This window comes from Protopterus annectens, chromosome 12.part0, assembly GCF_019279795.1.
Source record: "Protopterus annectens isolate FY-2018-M chromosome 12.part0, PAN1.0, whole genome shotgun sequence".
Classification (NCBI taxonomy): Eukaryota; Metazoa; Chordata; order Ceratodontiformes; family Protopteridae; genus Protopterus; species Protopterus annectens.
In genome coordinates, this window is record NC_056746.1 from 142,635,532 (window position 1) to 142,657,099 (window position 21,568).

Genomic DNA, 21,568 nt, shown 5'->3' on the forward strand with positions numbered 1-21,568 from the left:
CATAGGCACTAGGCTAGTGACCACAAGGGCCTTTTTAAGCCTAGCCATGCATCCCAAATCTCTGACAAGTTCTGGTACCCTTGATAAGTTTAAGCAAGGGCTTCGGAGATTAAACATTTACAAGCAGGGGCCAGGGAGATGAACCATTTGCAGGTTAGCTGTGTCCATCAGAGACATAGGTGCCAAGCCAGGGATGAATTTCCTGCTGTCCATCCAGTTGTTCAAGTTATACTTGAACTGGGTTAGGGAGGAACTCTGCTTCACATGGACGGAGAGCCTGTTCCAGAGAAGGGGTAGTCTCTAAGATACATACCTACCTCTCTAGGAGGTCTTGTTTATATCACAGAAAAGGTTTAAAGTATTTACAACTGGTAATTCTGTTGCTGTTGTTTTGTGGATATGCAGGAGGTCCATCAGAGTGGGGTCTGACAATACCCTGTATGCCAGATATAGATCTCCCCTCAAAAGCCTGTAGAATACAGAATACAGGGATAGGGCCTTGAGGTGGTGTACAGACATTTTACTTATGCCCTGTATTCTTTTAGTGAGGAACTTCTGAGAACGTTCCAATTGTTGAATATACCAGGTTAAGTACATACCAAAGAGGGCGTTGTACTCAATGATAGATCCGATGAATGCAGAATACAGTGGAACAATGACGTACCTTTTTCTCTTATAGTTTAAATAATAAGCACAACGTATTAATTAAACAACTATAACTTGTTATTGTCATCCCACACCTCCTTCTTTCTCATTTATTAAGCTTTGAAACATTGCCCTTTGCTGTTCTTTACATACTAAAATATAAAATGTTTTCTGCTGTTTCTTAACATATTTGACTGTTTTTTTCTCATCTGGGGCCTTGGATGTTCTAACTACTGGGGCCTTGGATGTTCTAACTACTCTCCCCATATTTTATCTGAAGTAACACACTTGTTTTTCACTCCAGTAATTTCTTACAGTTTTTAAATTCCATTGCCTTCTTAATAACCTTCCTTTCACTTCTTTTGAGAACCATAATGTTTACTTTGCTCACTTATAATTCTTGCATTTTTTTCACAAAACTTTGTTAGCTCTATAATGCTGAATTTCTATGAAATATCCTTTATTCCAGATGTTCATTCATGTCTTCAAGTTATTTTACTTAAAATGATTAAGTAACATGTACATTGTTTTGAAATGTATATTACTGCCATTGTCTTGCTTAATATAAGCAAACATATCTGATGAATAAAACCAATTTGTTTTGAAATGTATATTACTGCCATTGTCTTGCTTAATATAAACAAACATATCTGATGAATAAAACCAAAGTGGGAGAATAAATTCAAGCAAGAATTAGCAGACATCAAATTGCTAGCGGAGCACATGCTTACATGTATTAGAAAATTCTGGGCACTGGCTACAAGTTAACAATGTAGATAAGCAGTAAATAAACTATTATGCAGCAAACTGAAGTTTTTCCCCTATAAGGCTGAAAATTCTGAGTCTACGTGCTACAGTACAGAGGAAATTTATCCACAAATGAGTTCTCAGAATCAGCCGAGCAGGAGGAGATGGGAAAGCAAACAATGAGTGCTGGAATCCTTTCAAACTGCGATGATTAAGGATCGTGTAGGGTCTTTGAGTCTAATGCCTCCATTTCTCCCTTGAAGTCCTTTTTACAGTTTCAGTTTTTACAGTCTGTACTGTCATTGCAACAGTTACATTAAACCTAATAGACCATTTTTATTCAATAGTGAAGCAAAAGTGAAAGGTATGAGTTCTCTTAGCTGTAATGTGAATGTATCAATAAATAGCTTTTCATGGTCAAAGGCATAGCAATGAAACACAACTGTACAAAGTGCAAAAAATTCTTTGTTGAAAGTAGAGACAAAGCAGCCTTTTCATTCTGAGGTCATATGAAATCATCACAGATATGATATAGTGTACTATGAGATGCAGCTGTCCTGATGTGTGTTATATTAGCATTCTGCTGGGTTTGTAGGTACGAGCCATCTCACAGAAAAATCCAGGTGACAGTTACAGAAAGAAGACGCTTCTTTCAAAATTTTGCAGTTTTGTGTAATTTCGCTTATCTTTAAATGAGTTGTTATTCAAAAAACACAAACTTATTACAACCAGTTTAACTGGCAGTATTTATGCATCTGTCATTTCTTAAATGGGCTCATGCAAGGACCCTTTTCAGACATGACGGAGATCACAAGGACAATCTTAAGCAATCAAGCATCATGATTTTAAAATGTAGAAAGTAACCAGAGTTGTTGTGTCTTTCGGCTTTTCCTGGTTAGGGGTCGCCACAGCGGAACTCCGGTCCACTAATGATTGGCAGTAGATTTTTACGTGCCGAGTTGCCAGCCCTGACGCACAACCTTCAAGGAAGGTACGCCCATTCATGCATGCCTCCACACAGAAGACGCTCTAGCTGAGAATCGAACGGGACAATGCCTAACTGTGAGGTGACAACGCTACCGCAGCACCACCACCGCAGTCAGAAAGTAACCAGAGTACCTAGCAAAAATCTTTAGAGACATGGGGAGAATATGCACTCTCCAGAGTCAGTATGGGGAGGTTAAGATTGAACCGGAGACCCTGCACCTTTAAGACACTCATCTTATGACTAAGCCACTTCCAATGTCAATATTCCTGTGGTTGTCTTCTTCTGCTTAGGTCTTCTGTTCTGTCTGTCAGTGGCTTTTGCCTTCTAAAGATGTTGCTGGATTTTATGTGTAATGAGTAACATACAACACTTTTCCTGCGACTTTCATGAGCTGTCATCATTCCATATTGCCATTCTATTACTACCTACATCAGTGTTCAAAGTGCAGGTTTGTAAAATATCTAGGCACTGCAAGCATTTCTAGTTTTTTTTTTTTTTGAGGATTTATTGCGGCGGTGGTGCTGTGGTAGCATTGTCGCCTCACAGTTAGACGTTGCCCATTTGATTCTCAGTTAGAGCGTCCTCTGTGTGGCGACGTGTGAATGGGCATTCCTTCATTGAAGGTTGTGCGTTAGGCCCAGCAAGCCAGCATGTAAAACTCTACTGCCAATCATTAGCGGACCGGAGTTCCACTGTGGCGACCCCTAACCGGGAAAAGCCGAAAGACACAAACAAACTAGACTGCTTCTAGTAAGCTACCTTCATTGTTTAATGTCATTCTATACACACACGTGCATACACATGTAAGCATATACATAGCTAGATAGGTACGGACAGATAGTGAGAGTTACGGTATGATGTGAATTACTTTAATTTTAGAATATTAGACTAAGCTTATGAACAAAATTTCTTTATTAACATTAACATTTTAAGCGAATACATATGTTTATTATTTAATGTATTTATTTAAGAATTTGTTTAACTGATTTTTTATAATTGCATTATTTTTATTTTCATATTATTTTGATTTTTTAACTATTTTCATGCTTTAAGTGATGTTGTAAAATATTTTTAATTTTAATCCGAGATCTATTTATTTCTTTGGCAATTTTCTGTATGTTTGTATTATTTCACAGTTAAGTTTAATGTACTGTTTAATTCTGTTTGCCTTCCTTTCTGTGGAATCCTTAACTATAAACACTTAAGTGTGACTGACTTGCTGTGTAATGCAGAGGATTACGGCTATGAGCTTCTAATAATTTTCGGCCCTAAATACTCAGCCCCCTGTTGGCATTTGCTTATGACTATGAATAAGTTACTTCATCGGCTACTTCTCATGGGTCACGCCTGGAACAAAGTGTGTGCCTAGTGAGCTACCCTTGTTAACAAATGGTTAAAAAAATGGCTACATATGAAAGTGTAAATATTTGCAATAACAGATAAAATCAGAAAATAGTGGCTTTTGGATACAAATTGAACTGTGATCCAAATCAGGCTAGGGAAGAATTGGCTTCCCAGCAGGTTAATAGGCAACTCCAGAGACTGCTGCTGCGGTTCTTAAAAGCTTGGTTTGTTTTTCAATTATTTCTTTACCTGATTCTATGTTGTTGGTGGTGCTGCTGTAGCGTTGTCGCCTCACAGTAAGACGTTGTCCTGTTCGATTCTCCGCTAGAGCATCTTCTGTGTGGAGACATGCATGAATGGGCGTACCTTCGTTGAAGGTTGTGTGTTAGGCCCGGCAAGCCAGCACGTAAAACTCTACTGCCAATCATTAGCGGACCGGAGTTCCACTGTGGCGACCCCTAACCGGGAAAAGCCGAAAGACACAAACAAACTAGACTGCTTCTAGTAAGCTACCTTCATTGTTTAATGTCATTCTATACACACACGTGCATACACATGTAAGCATATACATAGCTAGATAGGTACAGACAGAGATAGTGAGAGTTACGGTATGATGTGAATTACTTTAATTTTAGAATATTATACTAAGCTTATGAACAAAATTTCTTTATTAACATTAACATTTTAAGCGAATACATATGTTTATTATTTAATGTATTTATTCAAGAATTTGTTTAACTGATTTTTAATAATTGCATTATTTTTCTTTTCATATTATTTTGATTTTTTAACTATTTTCATGCTTTAAATGATGTTGTAAAATATTTTTAATTTTAATCCAAGATCTATTTATTTCTTTGGCAATTTTCTGTATGTTTGTATTATTTCACAGTTAACTTTAATGTACCGTTTAATTCTGTTTGCCTTCCTTTCTGTGGAATCCTTAACTATAAACACTTAAGTGTGACTGACTTGCTGTGTAATGCAGAGGATTACGGCTATGAGCTTCTAATAATTTTCGGCCCTAAATACTCAGCCCCCTGTTGGCATTTGCTTATGACTATGAATAAGTTACTTCATCGGCTACTTCTCATGGGTCACGCCTGGAACAAAGTGTGTGCCTAGTGAGCTACCCTTGTTAACAAATGGTTAAAAAAATGGCTACATATGAAAGTGTAAATATTTGCAATAACAGATAAAATCAGAAAATAGTGGCTTTTGGATACAAATTGAACTGTGATCCAAATCAGGCAAGGGAAGAATTGGCTTCCCAGCAGGTTAATAGGCAACTCCAGAGACTGCTGCTGCGGTTCTTAAAAGCTTGGTTTGTTTTTCAGTTATTTCTTTACCTGATTCTATGTTGTTGGTGGTGCTGCTGTAGCGTTGTCGCCTCACAGTAAGACGTTGTCCTGTTCAATTCTCCGCTAGAGCATCTTCTGTGTGGAGACATGCATGAATGGGCGTACCTTCGTTGAAGGTTGTGCATCAGGGCCGGCAACTCGGCACGTAAAAATCTACTGCCAATCATTAGCGGACCGGAGTTCCGCTGTGGCGACCCCTAACCGTGAAAAGCTGAAAGACACATGTTGTTATCTAGGTATGCAAATTGAAACATTTGATTCTAACCCCCCCCCCCAATTATTCAGGATATTTCAGTATGTGTATATGGTAAATGGAATACAGGCTGAGTTCATATCCCACTACCAAAATTACTAGATTGCAGCTCCTCATATTTTTAACAAAGGTATTTACTTACTTTGTGGTAAATATATTGAAGAGTAACAGCCAACTTTTAATTAAAACTTGTTACAGTAGTAAAACTGGAGAGTATTAAACTGGCAATAAACACAATAAGCAGTTGGAGGTCACTGCTTTATGGATCTTTTGCAAAACCATGATGCATTCCATGAACATCATATATGTACTAATGCAATAGATATTCAGAATATATTGTATTTGTAATCCACAACCTTATGTAAAATACCTAAAAATCTGTATTAAATAATGCAAGCCATACTGTTATTAAGAATCAGTTATTTAGATATGTATCTTTTTAAAATGTACATGACTTTCCAGATGGTGTGATGTGTCATTATAGTGTTTAGTATGCATTCTATAATTGCTTAGAACAATGTCCAGACTGTGCTTCTAGAGGTTATAGAGATTTATTATATTACTGCTTTTTGATTTCATCCTGGTGCAGTTGTATTTTTCGTAGCATACTTAAGTAATAGCATCTTGTCCAATACTTGCCATGTCATTTGGCTTAACTGCATTCTACTTACTCTGAATTAAATGTGATTTGCATTATTTGTGTATAACATCACATTGCGCAGATAAGACTGTATCTTTGTCTGTATCTGTTAGCAGTCCTCATAGACTTTCTCTTATGTTTTACAGACATATTCAGGCCTCTTTTGCGGGGTAATAAACCCATACAAGATGCTACCCATCTACTCAGCCTCATAGACTTTCTCTTCTGTTTTGCAGACATATTCACTCCTCTTTTGCGTGGTAATAAACCCATACAAGATGCTACCCATCTACTCAGCCTCATAGACTTTCTCTTCTGTTTTACAGACATATTCAGGCCTCTTTTCAATATTTATTAATGACCTTCATCTAGCCATCCCCCAAGCCACATGCATACAATATGCTGATGACTCCACACTTATATGCTCAGCCAAATCCACATCTGAACTTCTCTCTCTTACCCAGAAGGCATTTAACACAGTTGAACAATGATTTACACAGCGTTGCCTTTTTTTGAACCCCCAAACAACTACATTTAACACAGCTGAACAATGATTTACACAGCGTTGCCTTCATTTGAACCCCCAAACAACTACATTTAACACAGTTGAACAATGATTTACACAGCGTTGCCTTCTTTTGAACCCCAAAAAAACTAAACTCCTCCTCTTTAATCCGACTCACAAGTCCTCTCCATTTGATTTCTCAGTTACATCCACTAATGGTACCATTATATCACCAGACCCAACCACCAAACTATTGGTTATCACCATTGATAACAATCTGAACTTTGATATCCATATCAACAATACAATAAAAACTGTCAACAAAAAACTTGGCTCCCTCTATAGGATTAAACCTTACTTTTCCCCCACAGCTAGAACAACCATAGCTCACACTCATCTAATCTCTACTCTCCTCTATGCCTCACCTATTTTTACTAACCTTTCTAAAAATAACCTCAGCAAACTGGAAACTTCCTACAATAACATTGCTAGATTTGCAACAGGAAACCCTTACAGAACCCACCATTGCATAAATATAAAGCAGCTTGGATGGCTTGAACTACAAAACGTGATTAAATTCCATCAACTAACCATTGCCCATAAAACTCGTTATAAACCTTCCAGTGCTCCTATTCTATCTACCCTCATCACCCCATATACAAATCTGAAATCCCTACGTTCCTCATACAAAAATCTTCTACATACCTCTAAACCTAACAACAAGGCTGGTGAATCTCTCTTCTCTAATGTTGTCGGAAAAACCTGGAATCTTCTCCCCAGTGACCTTTCCTCTCTTTCCCCTCTATCAAAAACAGACTGAAACTCTACCTTAGAACACACTGGTTGTGCCCCTGTACTAAACCTGACTAGGCATCTATCCATCTGATTAAACTTAGCTCTGCCTATCCCAGACTACTCATGTACTAGTATATATTCTTTTACCTATAAATACAGATTCCCTCCTAAACTACACTGTGTCCAGTCTCTCTAAATACTTCCTACTGAAGAATATTTTCTTTATTTTTTATTTGTATATAATTAACCTGTCTTCTCTTTTGACTTTAGTCCTTCTTTTTATGCATTATACCTGTATATTGTATAGTATAAGCATTCTCGCACTATAAGTACTTTGTTTTTGCCCTCACAGAATTTTATGTTGTAACCTGTAATATGCATTGTATGCAATGAATGCTGCTATTTAGTCATTTTTTCTCTTGTTGTACCTGAAATCTGCATTGTTTATTATGAATATTTTTATTTAGTCATATTTTGTTCATTGATTACTAAGTTTTTTATTTATCTGTCTTGGAGCTTATCTCCCTGGGCCTCTACTGAAAATGGACATGTATCCAATTAGACTAGGCCGGTCAACAAATGTAAAATAAAATAAATAAAATACATTTTTGCGTGGTAATATACCCATCTAAGATGCTACCCATCTACTCAGCCTCACAGACTTTCTCTTCTGTTTTACAGACATATTCAGGCCTCTTTTGCGTGGTAATAAACCCATACAAGATGCTACCCATCTACTCAGAGAAGATCATTGAAATGTACAAGGGAAAGAAAAGACATGAAATGCCCCCTCATATCTACGCTATAGCAGACACCGCCTACAGGAGTATGATGCAAGGTAAGAATCGGACATTTTTGTTATTTCCGGTCAGATAGCAAAAGCACAGCGTGTTACATTCATACAGATCCTGACCGTCTTACATGCTCCCATGATTTCTCCTCGGATGCTTCTAGGTTTGCAATCCCCTAAGTAGTAGTGCATGGACTTTAAATTGTCATTTTCTCTGGAGCTTTCTGGAGTTAACCAGTCATACAGTTTATGGGATTATGTTGAGCACACTGTCATAAAATTACACTAGAGTTAATTACTGGGGTTAAGGAAGCTGGCCAAGGAAATCGTGTTGTATAACATCATAATTAACAGCAGAATGAGAAGATCACAGAATCATAGATTGCACACACAAATGGGCAATGTGGCCATTTATTCCTTTCCAGTAACCACCCTTGTTACATTGCTGATCGGGAGACGATGTTTATTCAGAGCAGGGGTAATCATTGCATGACATGTATTAGGGACAAGAAATAAGAGTCTGTGCTTGGAAATATACAAATTTAACACCAGTTATTAAGAATGTTTTTCAGGTAAGGATGGCAAATATATGAAATAATTTCACATTATAAATTAGGTGCTCTGTTTCTTTAAAAACAAATTCAAAGTAGGTATTAACATTTTTTTCTCAGTTGAGGTCTTCTAGCCTTGGCCATAGAATACTGGAAATGCGCTGTCATGTGGCCTTAGCTAATGCCCTGATTTCAACATTGAAATAGCTATAAAAAACTATTTACAAGCAGTACTCTTGCTGTTTTTTGGATGAATACTGCACAATTCCACTGTACCATTCTCTGTAGAAGGGGCTAGTAAACAGGCAATGATGTACTGGCTAGGGCCTTCAAATGGCCCAGTGATTGCCCTGTCTTGGTCAGCGGTATTAACAAGGAATGGTAAATACAAGGGTTCTAGAAAAACACGAGTAGTAGCTGTGAGGACAAATATGACATAGGTTCATAGGTTCATAGGTAGCTACTAGGCTATCTGCCCGAGGGCATTTATATGCCTAGCCAGAGTGTGTCATATTTCGCCGCCCCATTGATTAATTAACTGAGCCTCTGTCAAGCAGAGCCAGTGAAGTGATCCCAGGGGTGTATTTTCTGTTACCCATCCACTCGTCAAGGTTTCTCTTGAAGAGTGTTAGTGAGGGGCTCTGCCTAATGTAGTTAAGAATTTTGTTCCAAAGCATGGGGAGTCTCTGTGACAGGAATCTATCCCTCCAGCATGTTCTATTTATTGTTGTGGTGAGGTTTAGCTCACTAGAGCGCGTGGCTCGCAGTGACTTAGATTTCTTTAGGTGGAGCATGTCCATCAATTCTGAGTTGGACATGGCTTTGTAAGTCAGGCAGAGATCACCTCTGAGTAAATGATATGCCACTGAGTACAGCCAGAGTTTTTTCAGTTGGGCTGCATAGGACATATGTTTGAAGCCAGTAATCCTCTTGGTGAGGTGCTTTTGTGGTCTTTCCAGCTGTTGGAAGTGTCTTGTGAGGTACATCCCAAATGGGGCATTGTACTCTATGATGGGTCTGATGAGTGACGAGTAGAAGGGCACTATAACCTCTTTATTTCTAGATGCGAACCCCTTAGTAATTAGATGGGCCACATAGAAGGATTTCCTAACTACTTTGGCAATATAATTGTCAAAGGAGAGATTACTATCTACCTGGGTCCCCAGATCTCTTATTACCTCTTCTATATTAAGGGGGCTGCCACCTATGTGGTAATTCGAGGGTGTTTTATTTTTCCCAAATGGGACGACTATGCATTTTTTGGCATTTAGCTTGAGGCCATGACTTTGACACCAGGTGTCTGTCTCAGTAAGGCCTTTTTGAAGGATGTCCATGTCAGCCGGAGAGTCAATTATGGCTCCCAGTTTGCAGTCATCGGCAAACTTGGTCAGCCATTGTCCTCCTGTGTTTGCCTGTACTTCTGAGAAATATATGCTGAACAGTAGGGGTCCCAGAACCAAGCCTTGTGGGACACCACTTGTGACTGGTTTAGAGTCAGACCTGGAGCCCGCTATTCTTACCGTGTGAGTTCTGTCTGTAAGCCAGATGGCAACCCATCTTGTGACGTAGGGGGTTATGTTCAGCCTAGTGAGTTTTTCTATAATACCCAAGTGAGGAATGGTGTCAAATGCCTTGGCGAGATCAAGATAGGTTGTGTGAACCACCTTTCCCTCGTCTATGGCCTTGGTGACTGTCTCGAAGAAGTCAACCAGGTTTAGTTAGCATGATCTGCCCTTAACAAAGCCGAACTGGGTTGGGTCAAGTTTTTGGAGGTTCCCAATGTCTTTGTTAATGAGTTCCATGATGATGTGCTCCATAGCCTTGCAGACCAGGCTAGTCAGGCTTATGGGGCAATAGTTACCAGGTTCAGTTGTGGCCCCTCCTTTGTGGAGCGGAATAACCATTGCTGTGCACCATTCTATGGGCACATAGTCTGTGGAGAGGCTGAGGTTGAACAGCGTGTTTAGGTGGGGGGTTAGTTCGTTCTGTAGTTCGTGCAAGATGCAGCCTGGGACACCATCTGGCCCCATTGATGCTGTGTTTTTGGCTTTTGAAAGGGCTGTTTTCACCTGTGCTTCTGTGATTTCTGGGACACTACACTTTTCCAGTATTGTTGTGGGCCCTTTTGAAGGTGAGAGGGAGGTGAAGTTTGCACTGAATCTATCTGCCAGGATGTTGGCAATATCAGTAGGTTCAGTATATTTTGTGCTATTTTGCACTATCTCAGAGCATATCTGTGAGTTACCACTTAGATTCTTGACATAGCTAAAGAAGGCTTTGTGGTTATCTTTTGAATCCTTGGCTATTTTTCTTTCGAAGTTAGCCTTGGATGATTTTATGAGGGACCTTAGTTTCTTAATGATACTGATCAGGGATGTCTTTCCTTCTTGGGATTTGCTTTTTTTCTGAACTAGTTTCCTCCTTTTGTTGTATAACCTGTTTATAGCAGGGGTCCACCAGACTGGTTTCCTTCTCTTAGGGGAGTGAGTCTTGGTTTTGCTAAGGATGGCATGATCCATGCATCCTTGTAGGTGCTCATAGAGTGCAATTGTAAAGGATTCTGCATCTTGGGCAGTGTTATCCTTTAGCATGGGGGCTGTGAAACTTACCACCTCTGCCTTAAGTAAGGTGAAGTTTGCTTTAGAAAGGTTTTCCACTGTGGTTTCCTTGGTTGGGGATGGTGGTGGGGTGTGGACATCCAGGGTGATTCGTTTATGGTCTGATCTAACCAGTGATGGGATGACCTCCGGTACGGAGCACCTGTCGCCCATGTTGGTGATGACCAGGTCCAATATGTTGTGGCCTCTGGTAGGGGAGTTTACCAGCTGATCCAGGGCATTTGAGTTGATAAATTCCAGGAAGCACTGAGCCTGGGAGTTTGTACTCAAGTAGTTTTCCCAGTTAATGGTAGGGTAATTGAAATCTCCCAATATCAGGGTGTTTGGTAGGACCTTCATGTTTTCCAGTGTCTCCAGAAAGGCGGAGTGGTGGTCCTGGGTCATGGAGGGTGATCTGTAGCAGGCCACAATTTGCATTGCAGATTTGCCCGATGTTAGTTGCATATGGATGATCTCAGAGGTATCATGCTGCGCCACTAACCTGGAGGTGTGGGTATCCTTGATGAATATGGATACACCCCCTCCCTTTGTGTTTTGGTCCATGTTCTGTGGCCGAAATGTGTGGTATGTGTTGTAGCCCAGTAGTGCTGGAGTGCTCTCTGGAGCCTTAAACCAGGTTTCAGTTACTGCACAGATGTCAATGTTCTCCATACTTAGAAGTGCTTCTAGCACATGCATTTTGAGATTTAAACTCCTGGAGTTGAGTAGCATAACCCTCATTTTTTTACTTGTGCTCTTTACGGAGGTGGATTTGAAATTTGAGCCTTGCCTAAAAAAGGCACTATGGGGACAGCAAGAGCCCTGGCCAGTATTTGAAAGACAAGGAGTGACAGGTGCAAGCTGTCTCTTGGGAAGCAATGCGGCTTGTCGAGCATATCATCCCAGGCTGACAGACACTGGATCCCCTTTGAATGACACCAGAAGCTTAGCCAATTGTTGAAAATGATCATTTTTTCTTTATACTGGGGTATCATTCTTGGTGAGGACAGGATGCTACTCAGGGTCAGGGTCATACCCGCCTGGGCTACATGATCAGAGAGCTCTTCCATGTCTCTCTTCATGTAGTCCAGGGAGGTACATCTCAAGTCATTCACACCAACATGAACAATGACAGAGTCATATTTGTACTTGTTCTGGAGTGACCTGAGTGCTTGTGTTATGTGGTGGATTCTGGCTCCCGACAGGCAGCTAACAGTAACCTTCTCCTTGTCCAACCTAGTGAGTGGGGCATCAGTGTGCCTGACTATTGAGTCACCTGTTACTAGTGTGTTAGCTAGTATATAGCTAGCTAAACATATTTGTATTTTTTACATAGAGAATCTTGAGTGCACAGGACCAAGCTCCTTTAGTAGACAGTAAATTAAATAAGAATTGAGTGTTTGGAAAATGCGGTTCTCCAAAGTGAGAGAGAGTATCTTAACTGTCATGCTTTTAACAGTCAGATGGAGAAATTGAAACAGCCCTTATGGCTAGCCAGGAGCTGTTTCTGTTCTGAAATGGAGTGCAATGGTTGTACAACAGATATACCACAGTTTTCAGACAGGAAGCACAGTAAAGGGAGTAGATGCCTGATGATAAGGTTTAGCACACTGGTGTTTCTACAAACAAAAACATGGATCAAATTTTGTATGCAGTTTATCATGTGCTCACCATGTTTCTAGGTTGTTATACCCACATTTTGAGTTTTAACCCCCCCCCCCGACCATACCTATAGTGGGAATAAGTCAGTTCAGAGGTTCATAGGTGTGCACTAGGCCAACGGCCCTGGAGCCTTTACAAGCCTAGCCCATAGAAGTGCCCTGGCATCATGTTGCCATTAGTTCCCAGTGCCGCTATCATGTAGAGCCACTGGAATGATCCCCGGGATGAACGTTCTATTTCCCACCCACTCATCAAGATTTCTCTTGAAAAGGGCCAGTGAGGTGCTCTGCTTGACGTATGGGAAGTCTATTCCAGATCATGGGCAGTCTCTAGGTTATGAACCTGTCCCTCCAGCATGTTCTGTTGATTGTGGTGATGAGGTTGAGGTCCCTTGAGCGTGTGGTGCAGAGGAATTGGGATTTCTTTAGATGTAGCATTTTTAACAGAGCTTGGTCAGACATGGCTTTGTAAGTCAAGCAGAGATTGCTTCTTAATAGACAATATGAAACAGAGAAAAGCTGGAGTGTTTTGAGTCTGTCCATGTAGGGCATGTGTTTAAGGCCTAGGATCCTCTTCGTGAGGTACTTTTGTGGCCTTTCCAGCTGTTGCAAGTGTTTAGTGAGGTATATGCCAAATGAGGCATTATACTGCGGTGGTGGTGCTGCGGTAGCGTTGTCACCTCACAGTAAGATGTTGTCCTGTTCGATTCTCAGCTAGAGCGCCTTCTGTGTGGAGACATGCGTGAATGGGCGTACCTTCGTTGAAGGTTGTGCATCAGGGTCGGCAACTCGGCACATAAAAATCTACTGCCAATCATTAGCGGACTGGAGTTCCGCTGTGGCGACCCCTAACTGGGAAAAGCCAAAAGACACAACATGCCAAATGGGGCATTATACTCGATGATTGGTCTAATGAGGGAAGAGTAGAGAGAGACGATGACCTCTTTCTTCCTGGATGCAAAACCCTTGGTAATGAGATGTGCCACATAGAAGGAATTTCTGACAACAGTGGCAATCTGGTGGTCAAAGGAGAGATTGCTCTCAACCTGTGTCCCCAGAGCTCTTATAACACCTTCAGTGTTCAGTGGGCAATCATCAATGTGGCAATTAGTGGGAACTGAGTTTTTCCCAAAGGGAATGACAACACATTTTTTGGCATTAAGCTTAAGGCCATGGTTTTGACACCAGTCATTGGTCTCAGTGAGGCCTTTCTGTAGGATGTCTACATCACTTGGGGAGTTAATAATGGCTCCCAGCTTGCAATTGTCAGTGAACTTGATCAGCCAGAATCCCTCCATCTTGGCCTGACTTCTGAGAAGTAGATACCAAACAGGAGAAGACCCAGGACCGAACCCTGTGGGACTCCACTTGTGACTGGTGAGAAATCTGACTTGGAGTCTACTACTTTCACACTGTGGGTTTTGTCTGTGAACCAATTTTCAACCCACCTAGTGATATAGGGGTTGATGCCTAGTTTGTTGAGTCTATCAATAATTCCTGAGTGAGGAATGGTATCAAAGGCCTTGGCCAGATAGAGATAGGCTGTATGAACTGCCTTGCCCTCATCAACAACTCTGGTGACTAACTCAAAGAAGTCAACCAGGTTGAGCAGGCATGATCTATCCTTCACAAAACCAAATTGCATGGGATCCAGAGTTTGGACATTCCCTATATCCTTGTTCAGTAAAACATTTTGCTGAAATGCAGTAAAATGAAGAATAATCACTGAAAGTAGGTGTCATTAAATTTAGATATCTTCACGAGTTTGCTGTGACAGTGTAGATGTCTTTCCAAGATAATGGATGTAGAGGACAGACACCCCCAATATCCTGTGAATTCCCTTTTTGAGGCACAATGGCTTCACTGATTTCTTTCTTGGAGCTAATTCAGCAAATTGCCTTTCAGTAAATCCTAAGAAATCCCAATGTCCTCTGATTAGCATTACCATATTGTTTCTTTCTTAAAAAAACAGATAATCCCTGAGATTCATTAACACCTACACTGTGTACACCATTCTGAGTTAACAGACAACAAGCATAACTCACACTTTCTTCCTCCTAATTTAATTTTCCTGCTGATTTCTTGCAACCTTAAATATTGAGTGGGATTAATAAAGGTTACCACAAAGTGTAGACTACATGTACACGTAACATAATCTTTCTGAGTGACTAGAAAGCACAAAAAATGTGGTAGGAATGTTCTTGAATACAGATTGTGTACACTTAGTGTAGGAATCAATGAATCTTGCCCGATGTCTATAAAACAGCGCACTGTTCAGAAAGCTAGCAGAAAACTGATTTTTTTTATCTATGACTTTGTTAGCTCTCTAAAATGAATATGAAATTCAAGTATAAATATGACACCCTGTTTCAAACTGAGTGACATGGCAAATATGGCGACAGTAAACAGATGGGAAAAACAATGTCTGTCCTTTTTCCTTAACTGATTGCACAGTTTTGCCTTACTGCATCTAGTTTGTGTGTGTGTGTGCTTGTGTGTGTGAGTCCGTATCTTTATGTATATGGTGTGTATCCATGCATGCCATTTTAACAGTGGAAGATTTTTTTATTCATTCATTTATTAAGATGATTTTCTCCTTGGAAATTAGGGCGCTTTGTATCTATTTATGTTTACTGTTTAACACGTAAGCTTTAAGAAAACCACAAGGAACTGGTGTTAGTCCCTATTCAAGTACAAGTTTCACGAGGATGCACAGAAGCCTAATTTTTAAGCCTGCAGAGCTGTGGTGGGGGTGATTGAGAAACTCCCTTTTGTTTTACTACAGAGCTTTAATATCCTTCTGGACAGGTACCAAATAAGGTTAGGCAAAACTTTACAGAATGTCTCAGCTGATCTCTTTTAGCATAGGATGCCAGGAGACCTTTTTTTTTTTGTCAAATTAATATAAATGTACAGCCTTACTTAGAATATTCTGCATTTCTCAGAACATGTGCTGTAATCTTAAAAGACATTGGCTGGATTTCATTTAATTTAGAATAGATAGTCCTGTGCACTAATAGGGAAATTCTGTCTGGAATCTCAAATCCACATATGGTATTCCACTGTAGTTATTTCTGACTTTAAGAAATTGAAGTGAATATCTGGTCGCATTTCTAGGAAAATACCATTACTTTATATAAATGTGACGTGAGGAAAATAGCATGAATGGAAGAACATGGTTTATTCATGCTTAATTTGCAGCAGGAGAGAAGACAAACTTGTCTTGTGAACCATTTACACTGTACCTTGACAAGTTTACAGTCTAAACCAGCTGTTTCCTTTATCGAATATCAAGAGAGATGTCATCTAAAGGTTAAATAAAGTATTCTTGGATTTATCCCACAAGCTACATTTCAAATTAAACTCACTCTAGGAGCATGTATTTTATATTTCACGATGTGATACATTTAAATCATTTAAGCATGTCTACTTCCTCTAAACTTTTGAACATATTTGTCAGCTTTCAACTGCTTTATGATTTTTCTTTTATTATTTTCCAATATTGACTTGTTAGAATATCTTCTGATTATTTATGAATAGTAAAGGAAAGTTATTGCTGCCAAAGCATAAACCCGAGGGATATGCCAGAATACTTTTTAGCCTGACCAAAAAAGCATTCTTTTTTCTTAAAACTTCTTTCAAATATTTAAAACTGGCAGTGCAAAGGATGGCCCAGTGAAGTGCCACTATGGCTTATGTAAGGATTGTATAACTACACTGCAGACGTAGAGGACAGTAAATACAAGATTATGTCATAGAAATGAAGAGGGCCAGTACATGTAACTGTATTAATGTATTTAAAATGAAGGACTTGAGATAGAACAGCATAATGTGTTTGTCATACAAAGTTTCCTATGAGTCATCAAATACACCTTGTCAAATGTTACATTCTTCTTCCCGATTCCCTGAAGATACTATAAATAAATGCATGGTTTAGGAAAGTTTGGGTCACACATGGCAATGTGTGCCCTATATTTAAACCTTTTATACAGTAGTATCTAAAAGGCATAAAATGTTAACATTTCTTTTTAGTGTTTCTCAAAGCTGGTTCTGCCTTCATTTGATATTATTCTATTTTCAAATTTTGCAATAACATGCAGTCATACATGTCCAGTTTGCACTGTGGCATTTATTCTAGCCATCCATATTTTGATATTTCAACTTACAGATAATTCATTTTCACTATATCCATTTCACATACCAGCTCCTAGTCACAAATGTCTAACTTTAAATAAGCAATCAATTTCCCCTGCCAAGTTATAATCGATTTTCATGTAGTAATTTTACATTTTCAATGATGTTACTCTGAGTACCTGCTTTACAGTCTAACTTATAAAGACCATCTCCTTGCTTTGATAAGCAAATGTAGGAATGATGGTATATCTGAAAAAAGCAGTCAGAGATAATATTAATCAAGTAGGTACTCTTAACAATATACTGTCTGGTGTGTGTGTGTGTGTGTGTGTGTGTGTGTGTGTGTGTGTGTGTGTGACACACACACACACACACACACACACACACACACACACACACACACACACACACACACACACACACAGTGACTGCTGACTGACTGCATGCATTGTAATATAAAGATTCTAAAAACAGATATGAAGGCTCAAGCCTGGTAGTTAAGTACAGTAAGATACAGCAATTCAAACGTTAATGAAGACATTTAAGATTATAGTAAACAAAATGAAGCATATATGCCATCTCTTGATTATTGGCTTCAGTAGCTCATATTTATCCCCAGGTAACTGCTCAAGCACTGTTTGTCAGACCACAATCTGTGTCTTAAATTCTTTCTATTCATGTATTTTACTGTGTCCCCTGAGAGTCATTCCTACAATCACTATTTTGCATCAGTTTAGATGATATAACATTAATTCTCTTCTTTTATTTTCCTGTAGTGTATGTTGAAGGCCTTGCCCTTCACTGCTCTAGCATATTTCTTTTATCTGATTAACTCCTCTCTAACCTTGGGCCTTGCTGACTTATGTGGATATCTACTGAAAACGTAATAATCTGCAATATAAAGAGTAAAGTTATACTGTTTGACTGTCTCTTCATTGACGGGTCTTTGCTAAGCCCTTAGATTTACAATAATCTTCCTGTCTAAACATTAAGTGCCTTTTCTCACTCACTACCTTTTGAGGAGCTTTCAACCATCACCTTGAATAATTCTACATACATTTGTTTGTCTAGCTTCCTTGTAAAGAATCAATAGTTAATGGCTTTTTGCTTCCTTCTGATTTTGTATTTCATGACTGACATGCTTATCATATTCTAAAGATAGTTTCTGTCTCACTTGCTGTATTCTAATAGAAATTTCCTGCTTTCTACCATTACCTAATCAGCACTTTCTGCAGGTAGGGTACGCTGTTGCTAGTATTTGTAACTATAGGGTGGTGATGCAGACCTGCTAAATTTGTGGAAATGAAATGACTACTGTACAGAATCATCAAAGAGTAAGGAGGAGGAGAACACATCTTGGGATTATGAGTTTAATATATATTTATTTAATGAAGAAAAAAATGCATTCATCCTCACTGCAATTCATCTTAGGAAATATGACGATTATAAATGAAGAGTGGCAACAATTTCTAATTTCAATAGCTATGATGGGAACCGTTTGCATTAGGAAGGGATAATTATATGTTGTATGCATGTGGGGAAAAACAGAGTATGATAAAAAGATGGCTGCGTGTATGTGATTATATGGCCAGATTTTGTACAGGCAGTCTGATCACTAACAAGCAGTCTAATGGCAAGGGAGAAGGAAGTCTTGGTTTGATATGGATAGATGAAAAGTCAGGTATAGCAATTTTCTTTGAGAGACAGCTTGTTGAGAGCTATGTTGTTGAGCTGTTTTCACACATGGTCCACTAGCTGATGGTACAAAGTCAATGTAATCAATTCTGTCTCCTTTTCTCCATGACAGAATGATCTTGGAGTTTTTATATATGGGGATGCACAAGCCAGTGCATTTCTTTGTGCCAGTCCCAAGCCCGGATAAATGGGGAGGGTTGCATCAGGAAGGGCATCCGGTGTAAAACTTTGCCAAAACATTCATGTGGGCAGCAGTAAATATTTACATAATAGATCGGTCGAGGCCCGGGTTAACAACGACTGCCACCAGTACTGTTAGCCAACAGGGTGCTGGTGGAAATTGGGCTACTGTTGGCTAAAGGAGGAGAAGAGGGGGAAGGCATGGCCGAAGGCTGGAAGAGAGGAGAAAGGCTAGGACTGAGGTAGTGAGGGTGGGAACTTTGAATGTTGGCAGTATGACTGGTATAGGGAGAGAGCTAGCCAATATGATGGACAGAAGAAAGGTTGGTATATTGTGTGTGCAAGAGACCAGATGGAAGGGGAGTAAGGCTAGATGTATCGGAGGTGGGTTCAACTTGTTTTATCATGGTGTGGATGGGAGGAGAAATGGCGTACGAGTTATCCTGAAGGAACAGTATGCTAAGAGTGTTTTGGAGGTGAAAAGAGTGTCGGATAGAGTGATGTTTATGAAGCTGGAAATTGATGGTGTAATGATGAGAGTTGTTAGCGTATATGCTCCACAAGTTGGGTGTGCGATGGCTGAGAAAGAAAAATTTTGGAGTGAGTTGGATGAAGTGGTGATGACTGTACACAAGGGTGAGAGAGTGGTGATTGGAGCAGATTTCAATGGGCATGTTGGTGAAGGGAACAGAGGGGATGAGGAAGTGATGGGTAGGTATGGTGTTAAGCAAAGGAATGCAGAAGGTCAGATGGTAGTGGATTTTGTGAACAGGATGGACATGGCTGTGGTGAATATGTATTTTAACAAGAGGGAGGAGCATAGGGTGACGTACAAGAGTGGAGGAAGATGCACACAGGTGGATTATATCTTATGTAGGAGGGCCAGTTTGAAGGAGATTGGAGACTGTAAAGTGGTGACCGGGGAAAGTGTAGTTAGGCAGCATAGGATGGTGGTTTGTAGGATGACGTTGGTGATCAAGAAGAGGAGTAGGAGTGTAAGGGCAGCACCAAGGATCAAATGGTGGAAATTGAAAAAGGGTAATTGTGAGGTGGAGTTCAGGGAAGAGTTAAGACAGGCACTGGGTGGCAGTGAATAAGTTACCAAATAGCTGGATAACTACAGCAGAGCTAGTAAGGGAGACTGCTAGAAAGGTGCTTGGGATAACATCTGGACAGTGGAAGGACGATAAGGAGATATGGTAGTGGAATGAGGAAGTACAGGAGAGTATACAGAGAAAGAAGCTGGCAAAGAAGAAATGGGATTGACAGAGAGATGAAGAAAGTAGACAGGAGTATAAGGAGATGAGGTGCATGGCAATGAGAGAGGTGGCGAAGGCTAAGGATAAGGCATATAAAGAGTTGTATGAAAGGTTGAACACTAAGGAGGGAGAAAAGGACCTGTACCGATTGGCTAGACAGAGGGACCGAGCTAGGAAAGATGTGCAGCAGGTAAAGGTGATAAAGGATAATGAGGGAAACATACTTACAAGAGAGGAGAGTGTGTTGAGCAGATGGAAAGAGTACTTTGAGGGGTTGATGAATGAAGAGAATGAGAGGGAGAGAAGGTTGGATGATGTGGGGATAGTGAATCATGAAGTGCAATGGATTAACAGGAGGAAGTAAGGATAGCTATGAAGAGGATAAAGAATGGAAAGGCTGTTGGTCCAGATGACATACCCGTGGAAGCATGGAGGTGTTTAGGTGAAATGGCTGTGGAGTTTCTAACCAGATTCTTTAATGAAATCTTAGAAAGTGAGGGGATGCCTAAGGAATGGAGAAAAAGTGTTTTGGTACCGATTTTTAAGAATAGGGGTGATGTGCAGAGCTATAGTAACTACAGAGGGATTAAATTGATCAGTCACAGCATGAAGTTATGGGAAAGAGTAGTGGAAGCTATGTTAAGAAGGGACGTGCTGATTAGTGATCAGCAGTATGGTTTCATGCCGGAAAAGAGCACTACAGGTGCAATGTTTGCTCTGAGAGTGTTGATGGAGAAGTACAGAGAAGGTCAGAAGGAGTTGCATTGTGTTTTTGTAGACTTAGAGAAAGCATATGACAGGGTGCCTAGAGAGGAGTTGTGGTATTGTATGAGGAAGTCAGGAGTGTCAGAGACATGTGTAAGAGTGGTACAGGATATGTACGAGGGTAGTGTGACAGCGGTGAGGTCTGCAGTGGGAGTGATGGATGCGTTTAAGGTGGAGGTGGGATTACAGCAAGGATCAGCTCTGAGCCCTTTCTTATTTGCAATGGTGATGAACAGGTTGACAGATGAGATCAGACAGGAGTCCACGTGGACTATGATGTTTGCAGATGACATTGTGATCTGTAGTGAGAGTAGGGAACAGGTAGAGGAGACCCTGGAGAGATGGAGATATGCTCTAGAGAGAAGAGGAATGAAGGTCAGCAGGACTAAGACAGAATATATGTGTGTGAATGAGAGGGAGGATAGAGGAATGGTGAGGATGTAAGGACTAGAGGTGGCAAAGGTGGATGAGTTTAAATACTTGGGATCAATAGTTCAGAGTAATGGTGAGTGTGGAAGAGAGGTGAAGAAGAGAGTACAGGCAGAATGGATTGGGTGGAGAAGAGTGTCAGGAGTGATTTGTGACAGACGAGTACCAGTAAGAGTGAAAGGAAAGGTCTACAAGAGGGTAGTGAGACCAGCTATGTTATATGGGTTGG

The 21,568-nt window shown here is 40.1% G+C and overlaps 1 protein-coding gene across 3 annotated transcripts in view; it reads left to right on the plus strand.

Annotated features, from left to right (window-relative positions):
• Window positions 1–21,568, plus strand: part of MYH11 (myosin heavy chain 11) — a 547,944-nt gene that overhangs the window by 80,634 nt on the left and 445,742 nt on the right. For all 3 annotated transcript variants that reach the window (XM_044089163.1, XM_044089164.1, XM_044089165.1), the window contains exon 3: window positions 7,960–8,116. In XM_044089163.1, coding sequence (XP_043945098.1) covers window positions 7,960–8,116 — 157 coding nt within the window. The remainder of the gene's footprint in view (window positions 1–7,959; window positions 8,117–21,568) is intronic.